The 20,651-nt window shown below is 41.8% G+C and overlaps 1 protein-coding gene across 1 annotated transcript; it reads left to right on the forward strand.

Annotated features, from left to right (window-relative positions):
- Window positions 1-1,647: 1,647 nt before the first annotated feature.
- EIF3B (eukaryotic translation initiation factor 3 subunit B) lies at window positions 1,648-19,091 on the forward strand. Its single transcript, XM_054390846.1, has 19 exons — window positions 1,648-2,113; window positions 6,642-6,834; window positions 8,124-8,243; window positions 8,334-8,391; window positions 9,073-9,201; window positions 10,203-10,360; window positions 11,237-11,368; window positions 11,478-11,544; window positions 12,094-12,140; window positions 12,252-12,462; window positions 12,979-13,051; window positions 13,484-13,606; window positions 14,101-14,179; window positions 14,776-14,914; window positions 15,527-15,652; window positions 16,117-16,194; window positions 16,679-16,787; window positions 17,308-17,425; window positions 18,504-19,091. Exons 1-18 carry the CDS (start codon window positions 1,648-1,650, stop codon window positions 17,409-17,411), a joined length of 2,412 nt encoding a protein of 803 aa, XP_054246821.1. The 3' UTR covers window positions 17,412-17,425; window positions 18,504-19,091.
- Window positions 19,092-20,651: the final 1,560 nt, after the last annotated feature.

Genomic DNA, 20,651 nt, shown 5'->3' on the forward strand with positions numbered 1-20,651 from the left:
GTCAACTATCAAAAAATCCAAACCTGCAGAATGCACCAGTCATCATTTCCATTCATTACATTGTCCATAGCTTAAATACAGGAGCCATCAATGGAATTTGAGTGGAGTTCGGATGCCATCTTGTGACTAGCTGCTAAAGTACACAACTGGGGGTTCTTGGGTTAACTTCTTCCACGTTTTTTCCTCAAGATTTTATTAAAGTGTGGAAGATACTGCAATATAAGATAGAGTCTACATTTAAAATGCTAATTACAAAACCCGTTCTGGTCTCCTCGTTGTTTTTGTTTGTTTGTTTTAAGCCAGCATTTATATTCTGTATGTTAATGATTTAAGTACTGGGCTCAAAAAAAAACAAACCCTACACAAAATATACGTTCATTTTGGAAGTGAACACAGATGAGCCATTCTTCAAGAACTGATCTTTTTCTTCTAAACATGTCAGATAAACCTCAAGGTAGTATCCAAGACAAGTTCATGGTTCTATTTGCTACTTTGAACCCTGTGTTAGCATGCATGCTAAACAAAATGACATACTGTATGTTATTCCATCAGGCTGAGAGGTGCCCAAGACAGAAGGCAATGATTTGATTACCACAGAGGTCAGGTCTCTCAGAAAGTTGGTCAGTCTGGTAGCCAGCAAGAGAACTTTACCAGTTTCTCGGCCCATCTGGAGAGCTTCTCCCACTAACCTGAGTTTTGCACCAGTGATGTGGACTGGGAAGCGCCATTCTTTACCTTACAGAAAACGTACTTAAACCCGGTAGAAGTCTTGTAGGGACTAACATAACGCTTGCAGATGGCCTGGCGAGCCACAGTGGCCTGGAGATGACTCGATGGGACCTAGCAAGCAGCTCTCGCCGCTTAAGGCCCCACAGGCCTCACTGTCCCCGCCCTGTCGGCAGCCTGATGCCTCCAAGTCCCCTGTCGGGCCCCTCCGCGGGGCTGATGTGGCGGCTGCCATCGGGCCGTACCATGCGGGGGGTGTCACCGCACCCTACCTCCTCGCCGCACGCGAGCGCAAACATGCCTCCCCCTCTGACCGAGCTTGGTAGCGCCCGCGCGGGCACCGGCAGCCGTGGGGCGAGCGCATGGGGGAAGACTTGTAGGGGAGCAAAGGGGAAGGTTTTACTGTCCTGTCACTTCCGCCTAGCACTGGGCAAGGAAATACTCCAAGCTGCCGAAAACGCAGGAAGATTTAATTCTATGTTAACTCAGTTAGATGTGGCAGTACCTCCCGTTTTCGGCTTTCCGAAAAATGGTTCGGCCGAACCCCACCTCAGTACCCTGGAAGGAAGCGCCATATTGGGCTCAACCACAGCGAGGCACGAAATAGGGAGAGTTATGGCTGCTCTGCGGTGCGAAGAAGTGAAAGTCGCCGCTGGCTGACTAAGGAGAGAGCTACGAAGGTGTCGGCGGCTTCCTCCGAACACAGCGGGAGCGAAGACAGCGGCGGCAGTCAGAAGCTGCGGCGGGGCAGCGTTTTCCACCCCTCCCGCTCTGGGAGGGTTGGTCGGCGCCGCCGCGCGAGGCCCGGCGGTCCTGGCGCACATGGCCCGGCGCTAGGAGCTTCTTCGCCCCTCCCCCGCTCTTTTCCCCGTCGCTCTCGAGCAGGGAGCGCGCGGCCGGCCGGGCCCCGCACCGAGCCCCATGCAGGACACCGAGGAGAGCCCGGCGGCCGCTGTGCCGACCGACGCCCCGGGCACCGGAGAGGAGACAGACGGGTCCCCACCGCCGGCGGACTCGCTGCAACAGCAGCAAGAGGAGAAGGGAGAGGGGCAGGAAGAAGACGGAGAGTCTGAGACGCAGCCGGGCCCCCTCGAGCCACCAGCCGCTGAGGAGTCTGCTGTAGCCGCCCAGCCCGAGCAGCCGCCGCCTCAACCGCCTTCATCTCAGCCGCCGTCTGGCCGCGAAAGCCCAGAGAAGGCGGAGGCAAAGGCCGAGCAACCGGCCGGGGCCGAACCCGAGACAGCGGCGGAGGCCAAGACCGAGCCACTCGCCGAGCCCGGCGCGGCGCAGGAGAATGGGGAGGCCGCTCCCGCCGTCCCGGTCGAGCTTGAGGACGAGATTTCCTTCAGCGACCCCGAGGACTTCGTGGACGACATCAGCGACGAAGGTGCGGGCTGGGCCAGCGGCGGGGAGCGGGCGGCGACGCTGGCGGGAGGGTGGGCGGCCGGCCGGCGCCGGGGCCTGGTCAGGCCGGCCGTAAGGGGAAGGGAGGAGCCGCGGAGAGGCGAGGGAGCCCCGGTGGTGGGCCTTGGCTGTGTCTGCCGCCGAGGAGCGCGGGGGAGCTTCGGCTGCTGCGGGCCGAGCCGGCCAGTGCTGCACCGCCCGGTACTGTCGTGGCCGTGTCAGGGACCATCGAGTGCCTTCCGAAGGAGTGGTGCTTGGTCGTAGCATCCGGGGAGAGAGCGCGGGGAACTGGGCTCTCTGCTGGAAAAGACTTCCCCCATGGCCTGTAGGCCTGGCAGCTGGGTCTGCTCTATGCCATGGCGGCCCCGCCGGCTTGGTACTGGACTGCTCGTAAGACTAATTACACGGCTTGGTAAAGCAGCATTCCTTAATTGAAACTTTTTCTGTGCATTGTACAATACTGGTTAGTAGCTGTTCTTAAATAGGCTGTTAAACTTCGAGTATCAATCTGTGGACTATGCTCACAAAGTGGAATCATCGACTTCTGTGCTTTCTGTTTGCCTCCGCTAGTTAAACTCAACTGTAAAAACAGAAGTGTTAAATTGTTGACCTGATGTTTACCAACTAGATTTTATTCGGTTTTTTTCCAAGCAGAGTGAAATCCATAGATAAATAGTATGGGTTTGAGAAGAGTTACTGCTCATGACAATGCCTTAGGTACGTTGTGACAAGAAAACACTGGGGAAAAATTTCTGGTAGTCGAAAATTTAGACTGAAGCTCCTTTAAAAGGATTGGATACCATAAAATGGCTAAGCCACTCTGTCACTGCATCAATAATTGTGGGAATAGCTGGGTTTGGTATACTGGAATTACAACCCTGTTTTAATATTTTTCACATATGTCTTTCTAGGTAAATCATTTCAGTTCTGAGAATAGTAAAAGTACTTTGTCAATACTTGTTCTAGCATACGTGCTGTTGTGGGGTCTTCTGGATGTATATCCTGCATGTTGTAGGGCTTTGGGTTACATTTATCAGAAGTGGAAATACGTTTCTTAAAGCATATGGAACTAAATCAGCCTGTTATTTCCATTGGCATCGGAATCCAGGTGAGATCCGTTGCTTTTCAGTGTTCCAGTCCTGTGTTAGGCTTAATAATCCAAGACAGTTTTCTGCCATTTTAAGAAAGTGTTTGTTGTTCTCAATTTAGCAGTCTGGGTAGCTTTCTGAACTTGGACATTTATTTCTTGAAGAGATGTTGCCAAAATTGTCTGCAGGTATTATTGTTGGATTCTTTTTGTCCAGTTACGTGTTCAAGTGATACACATCTACATCTAGGGTTATTATGTTCATTGCTGTCTATTCAGAAACCAGTCATAATTTTCATCCTCATATATTTTATTGTAATGGATTAATTTGGTTAACTTCTTAGCTGTATGAATAATACAGTGTCAGTGTCTGAGTTACAGTGCTGGAGTTAATCACTCTTGCTGGTCTGGCTCTTTCCATCTGTGTGCATTTCTTCCTGACCTTCCTTGTTCCTTTCCCCTTATCCCAGTGACTCCAAGGAGAAAGGCAGTCTATCAATATCACTAAGACAAGGCTAGTTCAATGTTTATGACACAATTACATCTTCAGGAACGCCTTTGAGCTGGACCCGGTTTGGCGTGGGCTATCTTAGATGCATTACTTCAACATGGCAGAACAGCTGATCCAAGTTCAAGCAGAACAGATGTGCCAGATAACCTCATAGGTGCAATGAAGTTTTTGTGTTTTTGTTTAGGTAATGATAGTGGTCCTTAAAATACTGCCAGCTGAAGATAGCTGTGTACCCACCACACCCTGCTTTTCTTATGGGTGAAATAAGAGCTGGCTGAACCAGCTTCTTGCTCTTTGAAGATTCTTTTGTTCACAATTTTGAGTGTAAGGTAGAGGAAGGGAATGATGTAGGTATTTCTTTAATCTTTTGCATTTTTTTATTTGATACAGGGTATTGCATTCTTGCACACATGTTCCTTGGTTTGTCCGTAGGCCTACAAAGTCTTTCAGGAGAAGTGGTTATGAAAACATGACTAATGGAACTTAACAAATTACCCTCCTGCTCTTCGTTAATCTTTGCATTGTACACTCTTCACTGAGTATTTGACTTGCTCCAGCATAAATGGACTCTTAGCTGGCTTTGAATTGTTGCTACCAACTAGTAGATAGTTGCTATAAATGGAGAAGTTTGTGGGTTTAATCTAAAGTGTGCAGAGTAAGTAAAATGATGTAACATGGATGATGATTCCTCTAATCTTTTCAGCTTTCTTTAATTACTGCCATTAATGGTAAGTCTTCACAGTTTCTGGGTCTTTGCTTTTATTGTACAAGCAGTCATCTCTAACTTTTTATTTGTAGTTTCTCTATGCAGAAGGAGAGCATCTTTGAGTAATAAATGCTAGAAACAACATTCTATAAGTACTACATAAATCTGGTGGTGATAGCATCTGTTTATGTATCAGCTTTGTGATCAGTGGAAGGCTTCATAGAATCACCCACGTTGGAAGGGACCTCTAAGGGCCATCTAGTCCAACCTCCCTGCAGTGAGCAGGAACATCCTCAACTAGATCAGGTCACCTAGACCCCTGTCGAGCCTCACTTTGGATGTCTCCAGGCATGGGACCTCAACCACCTCTCTGAGCAACCTGTTCCAGTGCTCAACCAATAACCTGTTGAAGGTTGAAGTTATAGAAGGCCAAGGTTTTTTGATAGCTTGAAATTCAAAATGAACTTATTTATTCGATGCTGGAGAGCTTTCCAGTGCTGTTTCTGGGCAGAATAGTTTCTAGAATTCCAAACTCAGCAACATTATTTCAAAATGTCTTCAAAACATCAACACATCTAATACCCTCTTTGATTTGTTCCTCTATTTGAAATGTTTCTACATGCATTTGGATAATACTTTTTCCCAGTATGTGAATACTAGATGTAGTCTGACTCTCCTAATTTTATGGTTTAATCCAGAGTATAGTGGCTTGCACTTCCCCTCTAGTCTTGTATTTTATTGTGGTCTTCACCCAATCTTAAAACTTCCTGCAGATATGTATGTCTGTTTTTACATTTGTTTGTTTGTTTGGGTTTTTTTCTCCATTTATATGGCATATATGAAATCCTGCCATTTATTTCAGCAGAGTGTCTATTCTGGTCCATTTACATACACAAACCAAAAAGTGTCAATAAACTAGAAATGAGCTACCACATGTAAGTGATATTTTTGTAGAATACAATCATATAGTCATTCTAGTAAGTTGCTGGGACATGACTGATTGAAGTGGGAAACAATCAGAATCTAGATAGGAATTAGGGTTAGGGGGAGACAGTAGGATTTTATTCCTTGAAAGGTTTAAAAGTAACCTTACATTAAAGTTAGTTTAGAAATTGTTTGGATATCCTCAATTTTAGTGCATCATTGGTGTGATTTGTATGGTTTTTTTTCTTGGATCTACAGGTCAGTGCATTTAGTTGAGGTATTTAAATTGCTACATTATCTGCGAGGCTTAATATAATAATAGAACTGAAGAGTGGATTAAGGTTAGGTATGTCTAGAGCTCACCAAATGTGTGTCTAGATGCCAACCATGTTAAAATCAGTCTATTCTTGAAGCTCCTGATTTTGCACAGAACTTCTAGTTGTACTTTGTACCTTTTAACTGTTTTTATCCTAGTGTGGTACACAAGCTGCAGGGTTACAGTCCATCTGAGGGTTCTCCCTTCTGTGGATGGGAAACTTGTAAGCAATCTCTTCCCAGAGAGAGCAGCTTGAAGCTGACTGACAGTACAGGGAGTGAAAAAACCATCCTACCAGGAAGTACTCTCCCCATCTGTAAGAAAAGGGGATTAGTATGGTTAAAAATATCCAGAGTGTGAAAAGGAGTGTGCTTAAATATGGCTTTAAGTGTCATTGTCTTAGGTTTAGATGGAGTATGAGTTCTCAAGCATAATTACAGTGATGCTAAGACATGCAGAACTTCCAGTATGGCAGATAGTTTTGAATTATGCTAAAACTTGTATAATTCAGGAGAGAGCTATATGTTATGTTTCTTTTTGTCAGTCATCCAGTTACAATCTGAGCAAGGCTACTAGTCAGAGCTTGGGTAGTAAACCTTGCAGTTGCCTGCTCTGTTGTCTGTTTTGAGGGCTTTGTGAGACATATCCAACTCTTGAAACAAGCCAGTAGTACAAGTGTTGACATCCTCAATGTAAGGTATTTCTTTAAGGCTTCCCGAGTTAGCTGCCTGAAGTTTGTCAAGCAGCTGTGTGATCGTGCCTCTTAGCAAGGAAGTACTCTTGGAATGCTGGCTGTTCACTTCACGTGTTTCTCTAATGGAACCTTCACTCATTACCAAGTTTAAGTGATTCTTGAAATTTCCTGAAATCTGAAGTTTTCCTGTTCTCTTACCGTTGCTATCCTTTTCATCTTTGTCTTCATGATGTCGTTTGGTGCCTTAGTTTCTCCTGTGTTTGTTCTTTGCAGAGTTACTTGGTGATGTATTGAAAGATCGGCCGCAGGAAGCAGATGGCATTGACTCTGTAATCGTTGTGGATAACGTTCCCCAGGTTGGACCAGACCGGCTTGAGAAACTGAAGAATGTCATCCACAAAATATTTTCCAAGTTTGGTAAAATCATCAATGAATTTTATCCAGAAGCAGATGGGAAGACAAAAGGGTAAGTCCTATCTCCTGCTGGAAATAGGATTGAAACACTGCTCTGGCTTACCCTTGATCATTAGTGTCAATACTCTATAGCCAGTTTTTATGGTGACCTCATAGTCTTACTCATCACTTTCTTCTACCTCAATCTGTACAACCCTGACATCTAGTCTCAGTGACAAACAAGAGTTCCTGAGGGAGCTGGGAAGCTTAATAGCTCATTAAGCTATATTGGCCAGAGGGATAATTTATGGAAACAGTTCAGCTGAGTTTGGAAGACAAACTTCTGTGCAGTACTAAATTTTGTTACATTTCTGCCATGGCTAATAACTAGGTTGAAGATCTGTTGTATTTAATCACAGTGGGTGTACTGTCTGTTGCAGAAGGACCTGTCAGTATTCTGTCTCTGGTTGCCCCTGCTTACACTTAATTAGCAACTCCAGCTTCCTTAAGGTCAGCAAACCCTTCCCAGGACCCATTTTTCCTTTGCCAACTTCTGATCCCTGTTCCTGGTTAATTGCAACATCTGAAATTGAGAGGAAAGCTAACCAGAAAGGGTCAAGCCTAGAGGGAGAGGGCAAGGGAAAGAAAATTTTTGTTTGGTTTCTCTCCCTAAAGCTAATATGTTAAATATGAGTCTTGTTACTGTGGTTGGACTAGTATATTTTCCTGAGTTTGGGAGGAATCCACAGTTCAGAAAGCATAAAATTAATTTTCTGAAGTGGAGGGATTGTTTGTTCTGTGAAGTCAGCATGAGAACATTATTCTCTCTTTATTCATGCCTGTCTTTGAGGCAGTCTTTAGGATACTGTTAAAAGCTACTGGGCTATAACCTAGATTGTGTTAGTGGCAAGAAGGGAGCTGAATTGTATTCAATGTAATGAAAAACAAGTGGTGCTTGAGATGCCTATGACAGCAAGATCTACAATTTCTAAACATGATCTGTTACTCAGTTGGAAAGAGCTGCATGCTTAACCTGTCTGTTACTAGCTCTGACTGTTGTGCTGTGTTGCACTGAACTTGCATTCATCCCTCAGTCTAGCCTGCTTACAGAAGGGCTTAAATTACAGTTTAATTCTAGTCAAGTCCATACAGCTAAAAAGCGTGCATGGACCTGTGGCCAGAATGGAGGTTAACTCTTATGAGCTAAGGATGAGACATGAAGTTACTTTGTAGATGCTCTGTACTGAATTCTTAGTTCACCTTCACTGTTCCATTTAATTTTTTAATTTTTTTAAAAACATTTATTATAAGCCTGTTGTGTGGTCAAGGACAACTTCCTACTTTCATCGTCCTTCATTGTAGGTACATCTTTCTGGAGTACATGTCTCCATCTCATGCAGTGGATGCTGTGAAGAGTGCAGATGGATACAAACTGGATAAACAGCACACTTTCAGAGTCAACCTTTTCACAGACTTCGATAAGTGAGTGCAGCCATTGTGTGTATCTGTAGATTTTGGGATTCTCATCAAGAGTGCCTGCATGGAGCGTAACCAATGAAATTGCTCTTTCAGGTACATGACAATCAGTGATGAATGGGAAATCCCTGAGAAACAGCCATTTAAGGATTTGGTAAGGATTTTTTGGAAAAGTGGAAAGAATATTTAGCAAAATATGAAATGCTTATGTCATTGCTGGAGTGTTCATATGAAAATAGAAATGATATGTTAATAGTATTGTTACAAATGCAGTGTTTGTAGCCCCTGTTCCTTCCCTCATTGTAATCAAGTGACAGGAAATACTTAGTGGTTCTGCTTAGCTACACATAGGTTGACACTTGAGTAAATACTGATTTTGCACAAGTCAATTAAAACAGAATCTTAAAACTACTTTCATATATTTTTAAATGTTTGAGGCAAACTTCTGTGTTTGTTATTGCTAGCTTTGTAAAAATGTCCTGTAGAGGAAGGGATGGTTCCTTTTAACACACAAAAAAACCCCAACAGCAACCCAAAAACCCCATCAAACAAAACTCCACTGAACAGGCAAAAACCTCCTTAGTTTAGGCAGCAAGTGTTAAACATCATGAAACCACCTTGAATGGCCACCTTTTTATCATCTGTTCTCTTGGCTTCCAATAACCAGTAGTTTGAATTATTTTATTTCACTTTACCAGTTTGTCTGCAATGGTAAGACTCCAAAGCTATATGCTGTGTGTAAGATTTGCCTTCCACCTTCTAGGTAGTTATTTGGGGAACTTGTCATCTTGGCCTTTGACTCACTAATAACCTTTCTTGCTTTTCATTTTCTTAGGGGAATCTCCGATACTGGTTGGAAGATCCTGACTGTAGGGATCAGTACAGTGTCATCTTTGAGTCAGGGGACCGGACCTCCATTTTTTGGAATGACATCAAGGAACCTGTTCAAATTGAGGACAGAGCAGTGAGTGTCCAGGAAGTGCTGTACATTGCAGATAACTGTCAGTTGCATTCATTTTACCACAGTTTGGCTTTTCGATAAAAAAAAAAAAAAAAAAAAGAAAAAAGATAATTTCTTTTCTCCGTTGCCAAAATACTTTTTTCTTCCTCTTGAAGAACAGTGGTTAATTACATCCTTAAAGCTAGACTTAATTTCACGTTTGTTTCTCTTCAGCAGTTAACTTCTCTGTAGTGTTTTTTTTTTGTTGTTTTTAAACTAGTCCATGAAGCCTATTAGTTTCCTTCAACTCAATATTATAGGTGATTCAGAAAGACCTACAAATGCAGAGTCAGAGTTTGAGGAGTGTTAGTCATTAGAGCTGACTCTGTGCTTAAGCACACTGCTTCTGATCACTTTGTACTTTTGTGCTGACCACAGAGGTGCTAAAGAGGAATAGCTGGTTTGGTAAGGGAAAGGCAGAGTTAGTGTGCCTGTCTGCTGCAGGCAGTTGGCTTGCTGAGAACTCCTGGTACCCAGAAGCGTTCTAAAAACCATTATGCATTGCAGCGGAAGGAAGTTGGCTCTGGAACGATGGGCAGTCTTGCTGATCACTATCATCACTGCCTGTGGTCTGCATTGCTGAAACCTCTCAGATTTAGCTGAAGGTCAAGGGCTGTATTTTTGGTAAAAAATTTGAAATAGCCTTACTTCTGAAAAGAGGAAACAACAAGGAAACTCAAGCCTGTTAGGTAGGATTATTTGTTACTATACAGAAGTAGTCATGTTACCTGGAAAATGGATTTGGTGATCAAAGTTAACAAGGTCTCAACTGAGTTTTCAACCTGAAGAGTAAAGTACTCTTCATGAAAATAAACTCCACAACTAGTCCAAGGTATCACAGGTACTGAGGTCTTCACTTAGTAAATGGATTTGCAAAATGTGATGCTAGAAGCTGCACATCAATTGTTTTCCCTTGAGGAATCCAGCATGTAATTAAACCTTTGTGTGTACTTCTTTTAATCCAGAGGTGGACAGAGACCTACGTACGCTGGTCCCCAAAGGGCACCTACTTGGCTACGTTCCACCAGAGGGGCATCGCGCTTTGGGGTGGAGAAAAGTTCAAGCAGATTCAAAGATTTAGTCACCAGGGGGTGCAGCTTATTGACTTCTCACCCTGTGAAAGGTATGCAGTCTGACATTGGTTTGGGGTAAGGAATCAAAAGCACAAAACACATTCTGGCTGCTGTGCTTTCAGGTCTCTGTCAGGGATTTTCTGTTTGCCTTCGCAAGTACTGCTCTTCATGCAGAAATCCTTCTCATGAAACTCTGCCTGACTTCTTTTTGACTCCAGGAAAGATATTTAACGTAATCTGGAATAATTGGTCTATAAAACACAGCTGACAAGTTCACTCAAAGACCTTATTGTCCGAGGAAGAAGGCCATATTTTTATCTCTGTGTTTGGAGGGAATGTCTATAGTGTTAGATTTCTAGTTCTATGGAAAGTTTCATTTGAGCAGCATCTTCCAAATCTGTACCACTGCAATGGAATCCTTAAGATTTCTTTGTAATTGAAGACTCTTTAGAGAGGGTTAAAATAATTTCAGTATGTGCATCTTTTTTTGCTAGTTTTCAAATAATGTGATTGGAAGCAGTTAGGTTTTATTTTTTTATTGTGTTTAAGAGAGATTCTTTAAATGGAGAAGTCCTGCATACCTATGGTTCAGGCTGGCCAGTGTCAGTGGATTTAGTTTTGATTCAAAACCTATTACATTCCTTGTGTCAAAACTGTATAGTAGATGACAGTGTTTGGCGAATTCTCTCCTGCAACATCAATACAGGAAGACTTGAACATAAATATAGAGGGATGTCAGGGAAACACTGTGTCTTTGAGGCTTTCTTCCCCTTTATCACACTGTTTTTCCCTCCTTTCCAAAAAATCTCATTAGAAAGGCTGCTGTTTGAAAGTGCCTTGTATTTAAATGCTTTTTGGATGACAACCTGCTTGTACTGATGTATTAGATGAAGTTTCAGTAGTGAAAATGATGATTTCTTTTGTAGGTACTTAGTGACCTTCAGCCCTTTGATGGACACACAGGATGACCCTCAGGCTATTATCATCTGGGATATTCTGACTGGGCAAAAGAAGCGAGGATTCCACTGTGAAAACTCTGCTCACTGGCCTATTTTTAAGTAGGTTGAGAAACAAAATTAGAATAGAGAGAAGTACTCCCAGACTTCGTTTAATAAAAACATTATTCCTATCTAACACTTTTTTTTTTCCTCCTTTTTATTTGCTTAGATGGAGTCATGATGGTAAATTCTTTGCTCGAATGACTTCAGATACTCTTAGCATCTATGAAACACCTGTAAGTTTTTGCTTCTCAATGTCTGTCTTTCTTGTGGTACCTATTTTAAAGGATACATTTTAATATTACACTTTAAAGCTGAGCTTAAAAGTGCACACATCTGGTTGTCTTGTTCTTTTTGGGGTGAAAAAAAAATCAGCTGAGTTTGACAGTAAATTTCACACCACATTTCTAGAAGGGCTTCACAGCTCAATATACTACTTAAAAGAGTCAGTAGGATCTAAGGTTATGTGATACCTCCTGGCTTTCAGTAGCAAGTGAGTGCCAGAGTACCCAAAATTGAACTATAAATTGCAGCCTACTGAGGTCTGTTTTGCTTTTGTTCTAACTCAGGCTGCTGTAGGTATTAATTCTGCATAGCAAAATTTATTTTATTTGTAATTGTGGTATACATATGTCCATAATAAAAAAAAAAAAAAATAGATGGAAGAGCTCTGGAAGCTCTACACAATTTCCTCGTTTATATGCTCTGATAGTAAGAGTAGAAAGTGTGTGTGTAGATACAAGAATGTTACTAATTTGACAAATCACATCTTTCTTCTGTTTTAGTCTATGGGTTTGTTGGACAAAAAAAGCTTGAAAATCACTGGGATAAGGTGAGTCTGTTCCTTTGATGATACATTCTGATACAATGATGAAAGTGGTTTCTGCTTATAGTATCTCTTACTAAAAATTAAAATGGCACGGTTTTAACTTTCTTCCTGTAGGGACTTCTCGTGGTCTCCAGGTGGTAACATAATTGCTTTCTGGGTGCCTGAAGACAAAGACATCCCAGCAAGAGTGACTTTGATGCAGCTGCCTTCTAGACAAGAAATCCGTGTGCGGAATTTGTTCAATGTTGTAGATTGTAAACTGCACTGGCAGAAGAATGGGGATTACCTGTGTGTGAAGGTAGACAGGACTCCCAAAGGCACACAGGTATGTGGACTCTGATTAGATTGATAAAATGTAGTTCTATCTCATGCTGATGCCTTCTTTTCTTACAGTACTGCCTTTTAATACAGGCAGTGTAAATTATATCATGTCAAAGATGATATAATTCATGTGGAGAGCAAAACATATGCAACGTGTCCAGGATTTGCTTTCACTTCAGTGGCATCTTGGATGAGAGCTTTTTGACTCATCTGTTTTCCTTCTCGCTGCTAAGCAGTTATTGAACATCTCACAGGTCATGCTGCACAGTGTGCTATATGTTTAGCTGTCTTAATTACATTTCATACCAGACTGAAAAGGAAAATAATGCTTTTGCACAGTTCATCAGCTATTCTTTATCAGTATAGAAGCATTTAGAATGTGTTTGGTAGTAAGATGTACTGTATTGATCTATCTGTCTCCTGACAAGCTAATTGTGTAGTTGTCCTTCCATACCTAGTGATAAGATTATTTGTTCTGCTGCTGCTGTGCTGGGTAATGAGCTGCTCTTGGCCTTTGCAGGGAGTGGTCACCAACTTTGAAATATTCCGAATGAGAGAGAAACAGGTGCCAGTGGATGTGGTGGAAATGAAAGGTAATGCCAAGTATTTCCTTATCTCTGATCTTTTTGAGCAGACACTTGTGCCTTTCTTAGAAATTCCTGTCAGGGTGTGATGTAACTTGTTAGGATCTGTGTTGTGGGGCATCTCGTGTGAAAATGAGAAATAAACTGTTAATGTTTGAATGACTTGAAAAGTGACTGAACTGGAAATCTGTTATTAATCAAGATGGTAGGGCTGATGAGTGTTTTTTGTAGGAGATGGGAGACTTTGTAGCTGAAACACTTCCCATAACTCCCCACATTTGCTTTAAAATCTGTGTTTTAAAAGATAGCATACACAGTAGAGTGTTAACTGATGGATTCCCTCTCTTCAGTGTCTGGGTTTTCCTTTGTAACCACTTGAAATCAAAGCTTTGTTTTGTGTTTTGACAGAGTTCTGACCCCCTTTATTTTGTTTTGTTATAGAGAGCATCATTGCCTTTGCTTGGGAACCAAATGGAAGCAAGTTTGCTGTGTTGCATGGGGAAACTCCAAGAATTTCAGTTTCCTTTTACCATGTTAAAAACAATGGGAAAATAGAACTCATAAGTAAGTGACTGCAATCAAGTAAGAAGTGCAGATACTAAAGATTTTGTATGACAGTAGTGCAGTAAGCTTAAAATTGTAGCTGATTACGGTGGATAATGTAGCAATGGTTGCTGTGCTGCCTGACACTCTAAAAATTTTGACTTTCTGGTGACAGCAAAACTGTTTTCATTTTGAATCAGTCCAGGGTCTAAAAGACCTACAGGCTGGAACAATTTTGTGGTCTTGGGATAAACTTGGCACAGACTTGGTTCACCTTAGATAAAATTTAGTTCCAAGCTTGGTGTGGGGTCTTATGATCCCCTTCTCTCTCTTCTGCTAGTTTTGGATGTTCTGGTGCTACTGGGTTTTGTCTTTAGGAGTGTAGAGCTAAGGACTGTTGTTAGGACTTGTTCAGAAGTGTCTTCTGAGGAATAGATGGAATTCACTGCTTGCAAGCCAGTTGATGACATTGGACTGTGATCTTTTTTTGCTGATTTCAACTTGTTTCTTTCCAGAAACTTTTGACAAGCAGCAGGCAAACACGATATTCTGGAGTCCTCAGGGGCAGTTTGTAGTATTGGCTGGCCTCAGAAGGTGAGTACTGTACAGATCACTGAACACCACATTCATTTTAAGGAGAAGAAAGACCAAAGTTATCTCGTGGAGAATTATTTGATATCTGCATGAATGCTGCATAATGCTGTAAACCTGATAAAGCTTTGCGAAAGCAAAGGAAAAGAATAGATCATATCAGGAAAGTTTCTTATTAGAGCAAATGAATTTTTTTTTTTTTATTGAAAAGCTGAATACTATATGCATCTGCATGCTATATGCTGTTAACCATACAAATCTGTTGTTTGTTTAATCTTGTCTTCACTTCTTAAATGCATCTAATTGCTAAACTTTGGCTGTAGCTTGCCTATAGTATGTTTTCACGTTAAGAGCAGAAATAAAATGGATTAACATTTTATTTCATAGACACATAATAGAACCAAAAGTGTCATTCTTACTTGGATTTAGTGTTTTGTTCGTGGCATGGCTTTCTAGCCACAGAGACTGGTATGATTCTGTCTCTTCTGGCTGCTGCGAAGGTTTATCTTTATAGTGAGGAGCTGTAAAGATGCAGTTTGTAAAGTAATGCTTAGGCTGTCGTAGTGTGTAAACCAATCTGTCCTGTTTTGCCATTGCAGCATGAACGGTGCCTTAGCATTTGTTGATACATCAGACTGCACCATGATGAATATTGCTGAACATTATACAGCTTCAGATGTGGAATGGGATCCTACAGGCAGATACATTGTCACTTCTGTGTCTTGGTGGAGCCACAAGGTACTAACGTTTTGGGGTTTTATATCTCTTTCAGAGATGTTGGAAAGGGCTGTTGATGAACAGAAAATGGACATCTGTCCCACTGATCACATGACTTAAAACCTGCACCATAGTGTTTCATATGGTGATTTCTGAACAACAGTATTTATTTGGGCCACTAGCTTGACCAGTTCTCCTATAAATAAGTTCTGGTAGGGCAGGTCATGAAACTAAGATGAGTGACTTTTTCCTGATTATTTTTTTTTCATGATGTCTTCAGCGGTTTCAAACTTGATCTCTTTGTGGTCCATGCAGAATACCAGGATTTATTGCACCTGTCATTACTTTTGCATGGTTCCAGCATTGTAATCCTCTTCTGTACAAGTAAAGAATCTGAGATTTAAGGTTATGATAGAAGGGCTGGCGTCGTTTCAATCTATTGTCGTCCTCTAGTAGGTAACTTCTTGCAAAGCTTCAGTGGAACAAACAGTTTGCTGAGGAATTTGATTTGTGCAAGGAAGGCACTAACAAAAGAACATCCTAGTTCTGTTCACTGATGGTCTTGACATACAGCAAGGGCTACAGTGTTAAGTCCTAGCTTATCTTGACCAAGATGGGGCACTACTTTTCCAGGTGGACAATGCATATTGGTTATGGACCTTCCAAGGCCGTCTGCTTCAGAAGAACAATAAAGACAGGTTCTGTCAGCTTCTCTGGAGACCACGACCAGCTACCTTGCTCAGTGAGGATCAGATAAAGGTAGTGTATTCCACTGACTTTCTCCTGGCAGTGATTTGGTGTATAATCATCCATAGTTTACTCTGTCCTCTTGAGGGTGAGGCTTGAGAGTTACAGAACTAGCTGATGCACTGAATTAGTGAAAAAACATACTGCTGTAACGGACCTCACTTCTGGGAATGACTAAATATCTTTTCTTTAAGCTCAGAACTGGCTACCAGCTGTTCTTACAGTGAGGGTACAGTGAAAGGGTATAAAGAATAACCAACCAGTTTAGTTGTCCAGACTTCACCAGTTGCGTGTGTACAGAAGCATGGATATGATCTGTAAGCCAGGAAAGACAAACTAAATTATAGCAAAAGGAAACTGCCTACAGGAGAGATGTGTTTTAAAAATGTGCTTTTAGAAATGGAGTTCTTACAGAATATGATTGTTGAGATTGCTGCTCTGATATCCTAGTCAGAATAAAATTCCCTATTTTGCAGCAAATTAAGAAGGACCTGAAGAAATACTCCAAGATCTTTGAGCAGAAGGATCGCCTGAGCCAGTCCAAAGCTTCAAAGGCAAGATACTTTTGGAATATAGTAGATTAAACTCTTGTAAGCTGTCCTTAGTTACTGTGTAATGGTGGTCTGTAAGTTAATTTCTTTTATAACCTCTGTGTTGATTTGAGTCTGGATGGTTAGAAGTAGTTCAGAAAGATGCTGCTGAACTGCCATGTTAATCATTGATCGCTTCAGTAACGAGTAATGGCTCTGGAGATGCACTGGTGTTAACCTCATTAAGGAAAAGGGGGAGAATTTTGGGGTTCTTAGTTAGTTGCTGCATTTACCAGTCTTTAAATAAAGAAAAGCTCTTTAATGAAAAAAAAACCACAACCAACCAACTTGCCAAAAGAGCTTTTTTATTCTGTAGGAGAAAGATCTTTGTAAGTCAGTAGAAAGTATGTTCATGGGGGAAAAGAAAGCTTGTGACTTGCTAACAAAATTCATTGTGTGTGGATTTGATTTAGTAGGGAGGTTTAACAGTCTCTTCCTGCCTCTGTAGGAGCTGGTGGAAAGGAGACGTACGATGATGGAAGAGTTCAGGAAGTACCGCAAGATGGCACAAGAGTTGTACATGGAGCAGAGGAACGAGCGTTTAGAGCTTCGAGGAGGTGAGCCACACCTCCCACTCCGGAAGCCTTGCTGCTGGATAACTGCTCCTTATCAATAACTGCCCTGTGCCAGGGATTCCTCCACTTCTCTCCCTCTGCTACCAAAGCTAGTCCCTCCTTCTCTCAAGGTTGTTTATACCTTTAGCCTGAATCCCAACAGGATTTATTTATTTACTTCTTTTAACAGAAGCAAGCTCAAGTATTGCTGGCTGCCAGGCTTTGGGATCTGTTTTATCTAACCTCAAGCACTGGCTTGAATTTGGGATAAGAGTGCAAAGAGATTTGGGTGTTGTATTTAACCAAAAAAATCTACAGAAGCCCTGTGATGGGAGAGAATAATGCCTCTGCTGTTTAATTAATTTAGTGTGTCCTTGGTACGATTTTAAAGCACCAAATACCTCTTGTTTCACTGCTGGTTTAAGGACTGATTCTGCCAAGAGCAGGAAAGCCTTGCTGCCTTGCTTGGTGCATTCAGTGTTAATGTTTTCTGCATTCAATGTTAATGTTTTCTGCATTCCAGGGGTAGACACAGATGAGCTGGACAGCAATGTTGATGACTGGGAGGAGGAGACTGTTGAATTTTTTATCAATGAAGAAATTATTACCCTTGCAGAACCAGAGTAATTAACAAAACTGTGGTAAGATAGCACACCTCTCAGCAGAGAGGGACTTCTGTCATCTATTGCAATAGATGCAATCATTTGATTGGGAGAGTTAAGTCTGTTTGTTGCATGAGTGAGTTTGGTGTTCTGAGTTGGTTTATGTTTTCTGTTATTTTTAAAAGTAATTACAGGCTCAAAATCTAAGTTGTACTGAACAGAATACTGTGTATGTTCTGTCTTGCCAGGCTGATCAAAGTTACGACAGTATCAGGGTCAGCTTCTAAATGTGGTACACTGCAGACTAAGTTCTGTCACTAGGAGGAACTGTAGTTAGGATGGGATAGAAGTTTTGCCTTTTGGAAGAGTGACATGTTAGCTGAAGACTGGACAGAGTTTGAATACTAAAGGTGACACAGCAAGTTGACTGGCCTGCTAAAACTTTGAGTAGATATTTAAAAACCCCCATGGGCTCTGCTGTGATTTTCTGGAAATGCTGGGTAGAATTCAGGTAGTAGCAGGTTTCTCTGTACTGACTGTCACCGATTGTTGCTGAAATATTTTACTGAAAGCAGGGCTTTTCCCAGTTGCTTTTTGTGAATTCATATTATGAGTTTGTATGTTGAAAAGTTCCTTCTAGCCTCCATTGCAGGAAACGTCCCTTAGGGTACATTGAGGAGGAAAAAGGTTTTGATAATTAAGGACTTAGAATCTGGAGTGGCTTTCTGTCCATGTTTAGGACTTCCCTTAAGGAAGGGGTTACTGGAAGTATGCCTTTTGTAGCTGTAAGTAATCCTACAGTTCCTTAGCCTGCAGATATCTAAGGAGCTGAAGTGAACTATGATCAGTATACCTCTTGGAGCTGTAGAAAAAATAATAGCCCTGGTACCTTTGGATATATTTGGATCTGTTTTATCTGTGTTCCATACATGGGAGATCATTTTATGGAAGGAAGAGGGAGAGAAGCTGCTTACTCTATGGATTTAAGCAAACACCAGTTTAAGAACAAGCGAAACTCTTTTTTGTTGCATTTCACCAGCTGGCATCTGCAGTGAAGTGCAGCAGTTTGAGTCAAAGCACAATAACTAACTCACCTCTTCTTTTCCTTTTCCTGCAGCACCACCATATCTTGTGCTGAAAAGAAGTTTGTTCATTTTCAGAAAGCCTACATCAACTTTGGAATTTTTAATCCATATTCTTACACTCTGGAAGGGTGGATGCACCAGATTTTCTCCGTTCTGACACATTGTAGTGCCTTTAAGTCTTGCTGCCTGCTGCAGTGAGATACTGGAAAGGCGCTGCTTTTAAATTTGTATTCTTGGTTTGTTTTTTTTTTTTCTTTTTTAAGGGTTTGATTTATGTTTTGTTTTTTTTTCCCCCCCTTTTTAAATCCACTACTACCAGTATTTACTTCCTGACCCCTGTGCAGTACTTACCAACTGGCAGTTTTTGACTTTTGCCAGTAAGGTGAGATCATCAGAGCCACCCCTGTCTTACACACACACACAATGTCTCTGTTTCAGGACTCTTTCTATGTCCCGAGTGCATGGACAGGTGTTCATTTTGTTTGGGGAAAAGTCAACAGAACCATTCTTTGTATGATGTGTTTTAGTGTGCTGAAGCAGCACTACAGTGGGCTATATCCTCCTCCTTTCAGATTGTGAAAGGATGTCTCTCCCTCGAAGAGCTGAATATGGAAATAAAAGCAGAGCTATACTAAAACCAGGCTGGCTACGCGTGGTTTGTAGGGAATCGTTCCCTCGATGAAAGTCGAAGCATACCCACAGTACAAAGAGTCTTTGCTGTATTGAACTTCCTTTGGATTTCTTTTGATCTCGGTTCCTCCTGGCTCTTCTGGTTCTGTTGTTTTGCTTGGGTCTTTATATTGATTGGGTTCTTGGAGCAATTCGTTTATCTGACAGGTTGCAGTGTCACTCTAGTGGAGTGACTGGAAAATGAGTGCATTTCTGAAAGAGTTTGCAAACTGACACCAGCCTCGGGAATGACTGGAGTAGTCACTGCCACCTTTCAAAGAAGTGCTCTGCGTTGTTGCACATGCCTTATGCTCCCTTGTCTAGGACCTAGGTTCATTTCTAAAGCCCTCTGTGCTCAGTGGGGAAAAGTGCACTTAAAAGCTGGTGGGGCAGCTTCTCTGTATTTGTATCTATGAGCAGAAACTGTTGTTTGTTTTGTTTTTTTTTTCCTGGGTATTTTCAGAGCAGAGAGAAAGATTGGCCTGCTGCTTGCTCTTTGAGGGGTAAAGGAGAATGAGGATGTTCCCCCCTATTCTCCTGGACTGGCCAGTGAAACTGCTAGTGAACCTTCTTGACTGGCTCTTTAAACCCTGAGATCACTTAAAAAGCAGCATCTGACAGATCTGAAGTGGAAAGCTGGAGGCAGCCAAGGGACAGTAAAGCTTTTAGCATTCGCTTCTCTTTGTCCTTAGGTGAACTTACTGTGAAAGCAAATGCAGGACCCCCTCAATTAACTCCCCTGCTCTCTTCACCAGGGAGACTCTTCAAACTAATTGTTCCTTAAGGATGGTATTGACTAACTTTCAACTGTTTGCTGTTAAACCAATGGGTGGGTTTTTTCTAGAAGTCTGTATTTGCTCATTTATAAACCATATATACAGATACAGAGATGATAGTGTTGTCCACAGTATTTATCAAGCTCATCTCTCAGATGGAGTGGAAAAAAATAATTACTTTCTATTAAAATGGTGCAGAAGATCTTGTAGCACATTGAAGTTCTCCAGTAATGGCTTGATCTTCTAGAGTAGGAATTTTTTTTTCATTCCCCTTTAGCTGTGAGGAGCTGACACCTCAACTATTTCCTGTGTCACAAAGGTTTTTCCCACTGTCTCCATGCAATGAAGTTTTAATAGCCTACTGTGTTTTATTCCTGGCTGTTTTCAAAGTCAGGAATTGCAATGCCAACATTAAATGAATTGAGATCTCTTGGAAAATGCTTCTCTGAAGTATGGATCATCAGTGAGGGAGTAAAATACCCAAACCAAAATAAAGCCATCCAAATCATGATGTTCCTGTAGGAACTTTGGAAGCTGACAAGGTGGTACCCTGACCAGCAGTTAAAGCCTCTTTTCATGTTTTAGGCTGACATTTCTGCTGCTGCTCCCTTCAATTATTGTGTCTCTTCTGTAGCGTTTCCTACTTCAAAGGCTTTTTGCAGATTATGTGGTATTGAAATTGCTGTATGAGTGTGTTTGGTAACCTTAGTCTATTTGGCACACCTCAGAATAGCA

The sequence above is a fragment of the Indicator indicator genome, chromosome 22 (genome assembly GCF_027791375.1).
Source record: "Indicator indicator isolate 239-I01 chromosome 22, UM_Iind_1.1, whole genome shotgun sequence".
Classification (NCBI taxonomy): Eukaryota; Metazoa; Chordata; class Aves; order Piciformes; family Indicatoridae; genus Indicator; species Indicator indicator.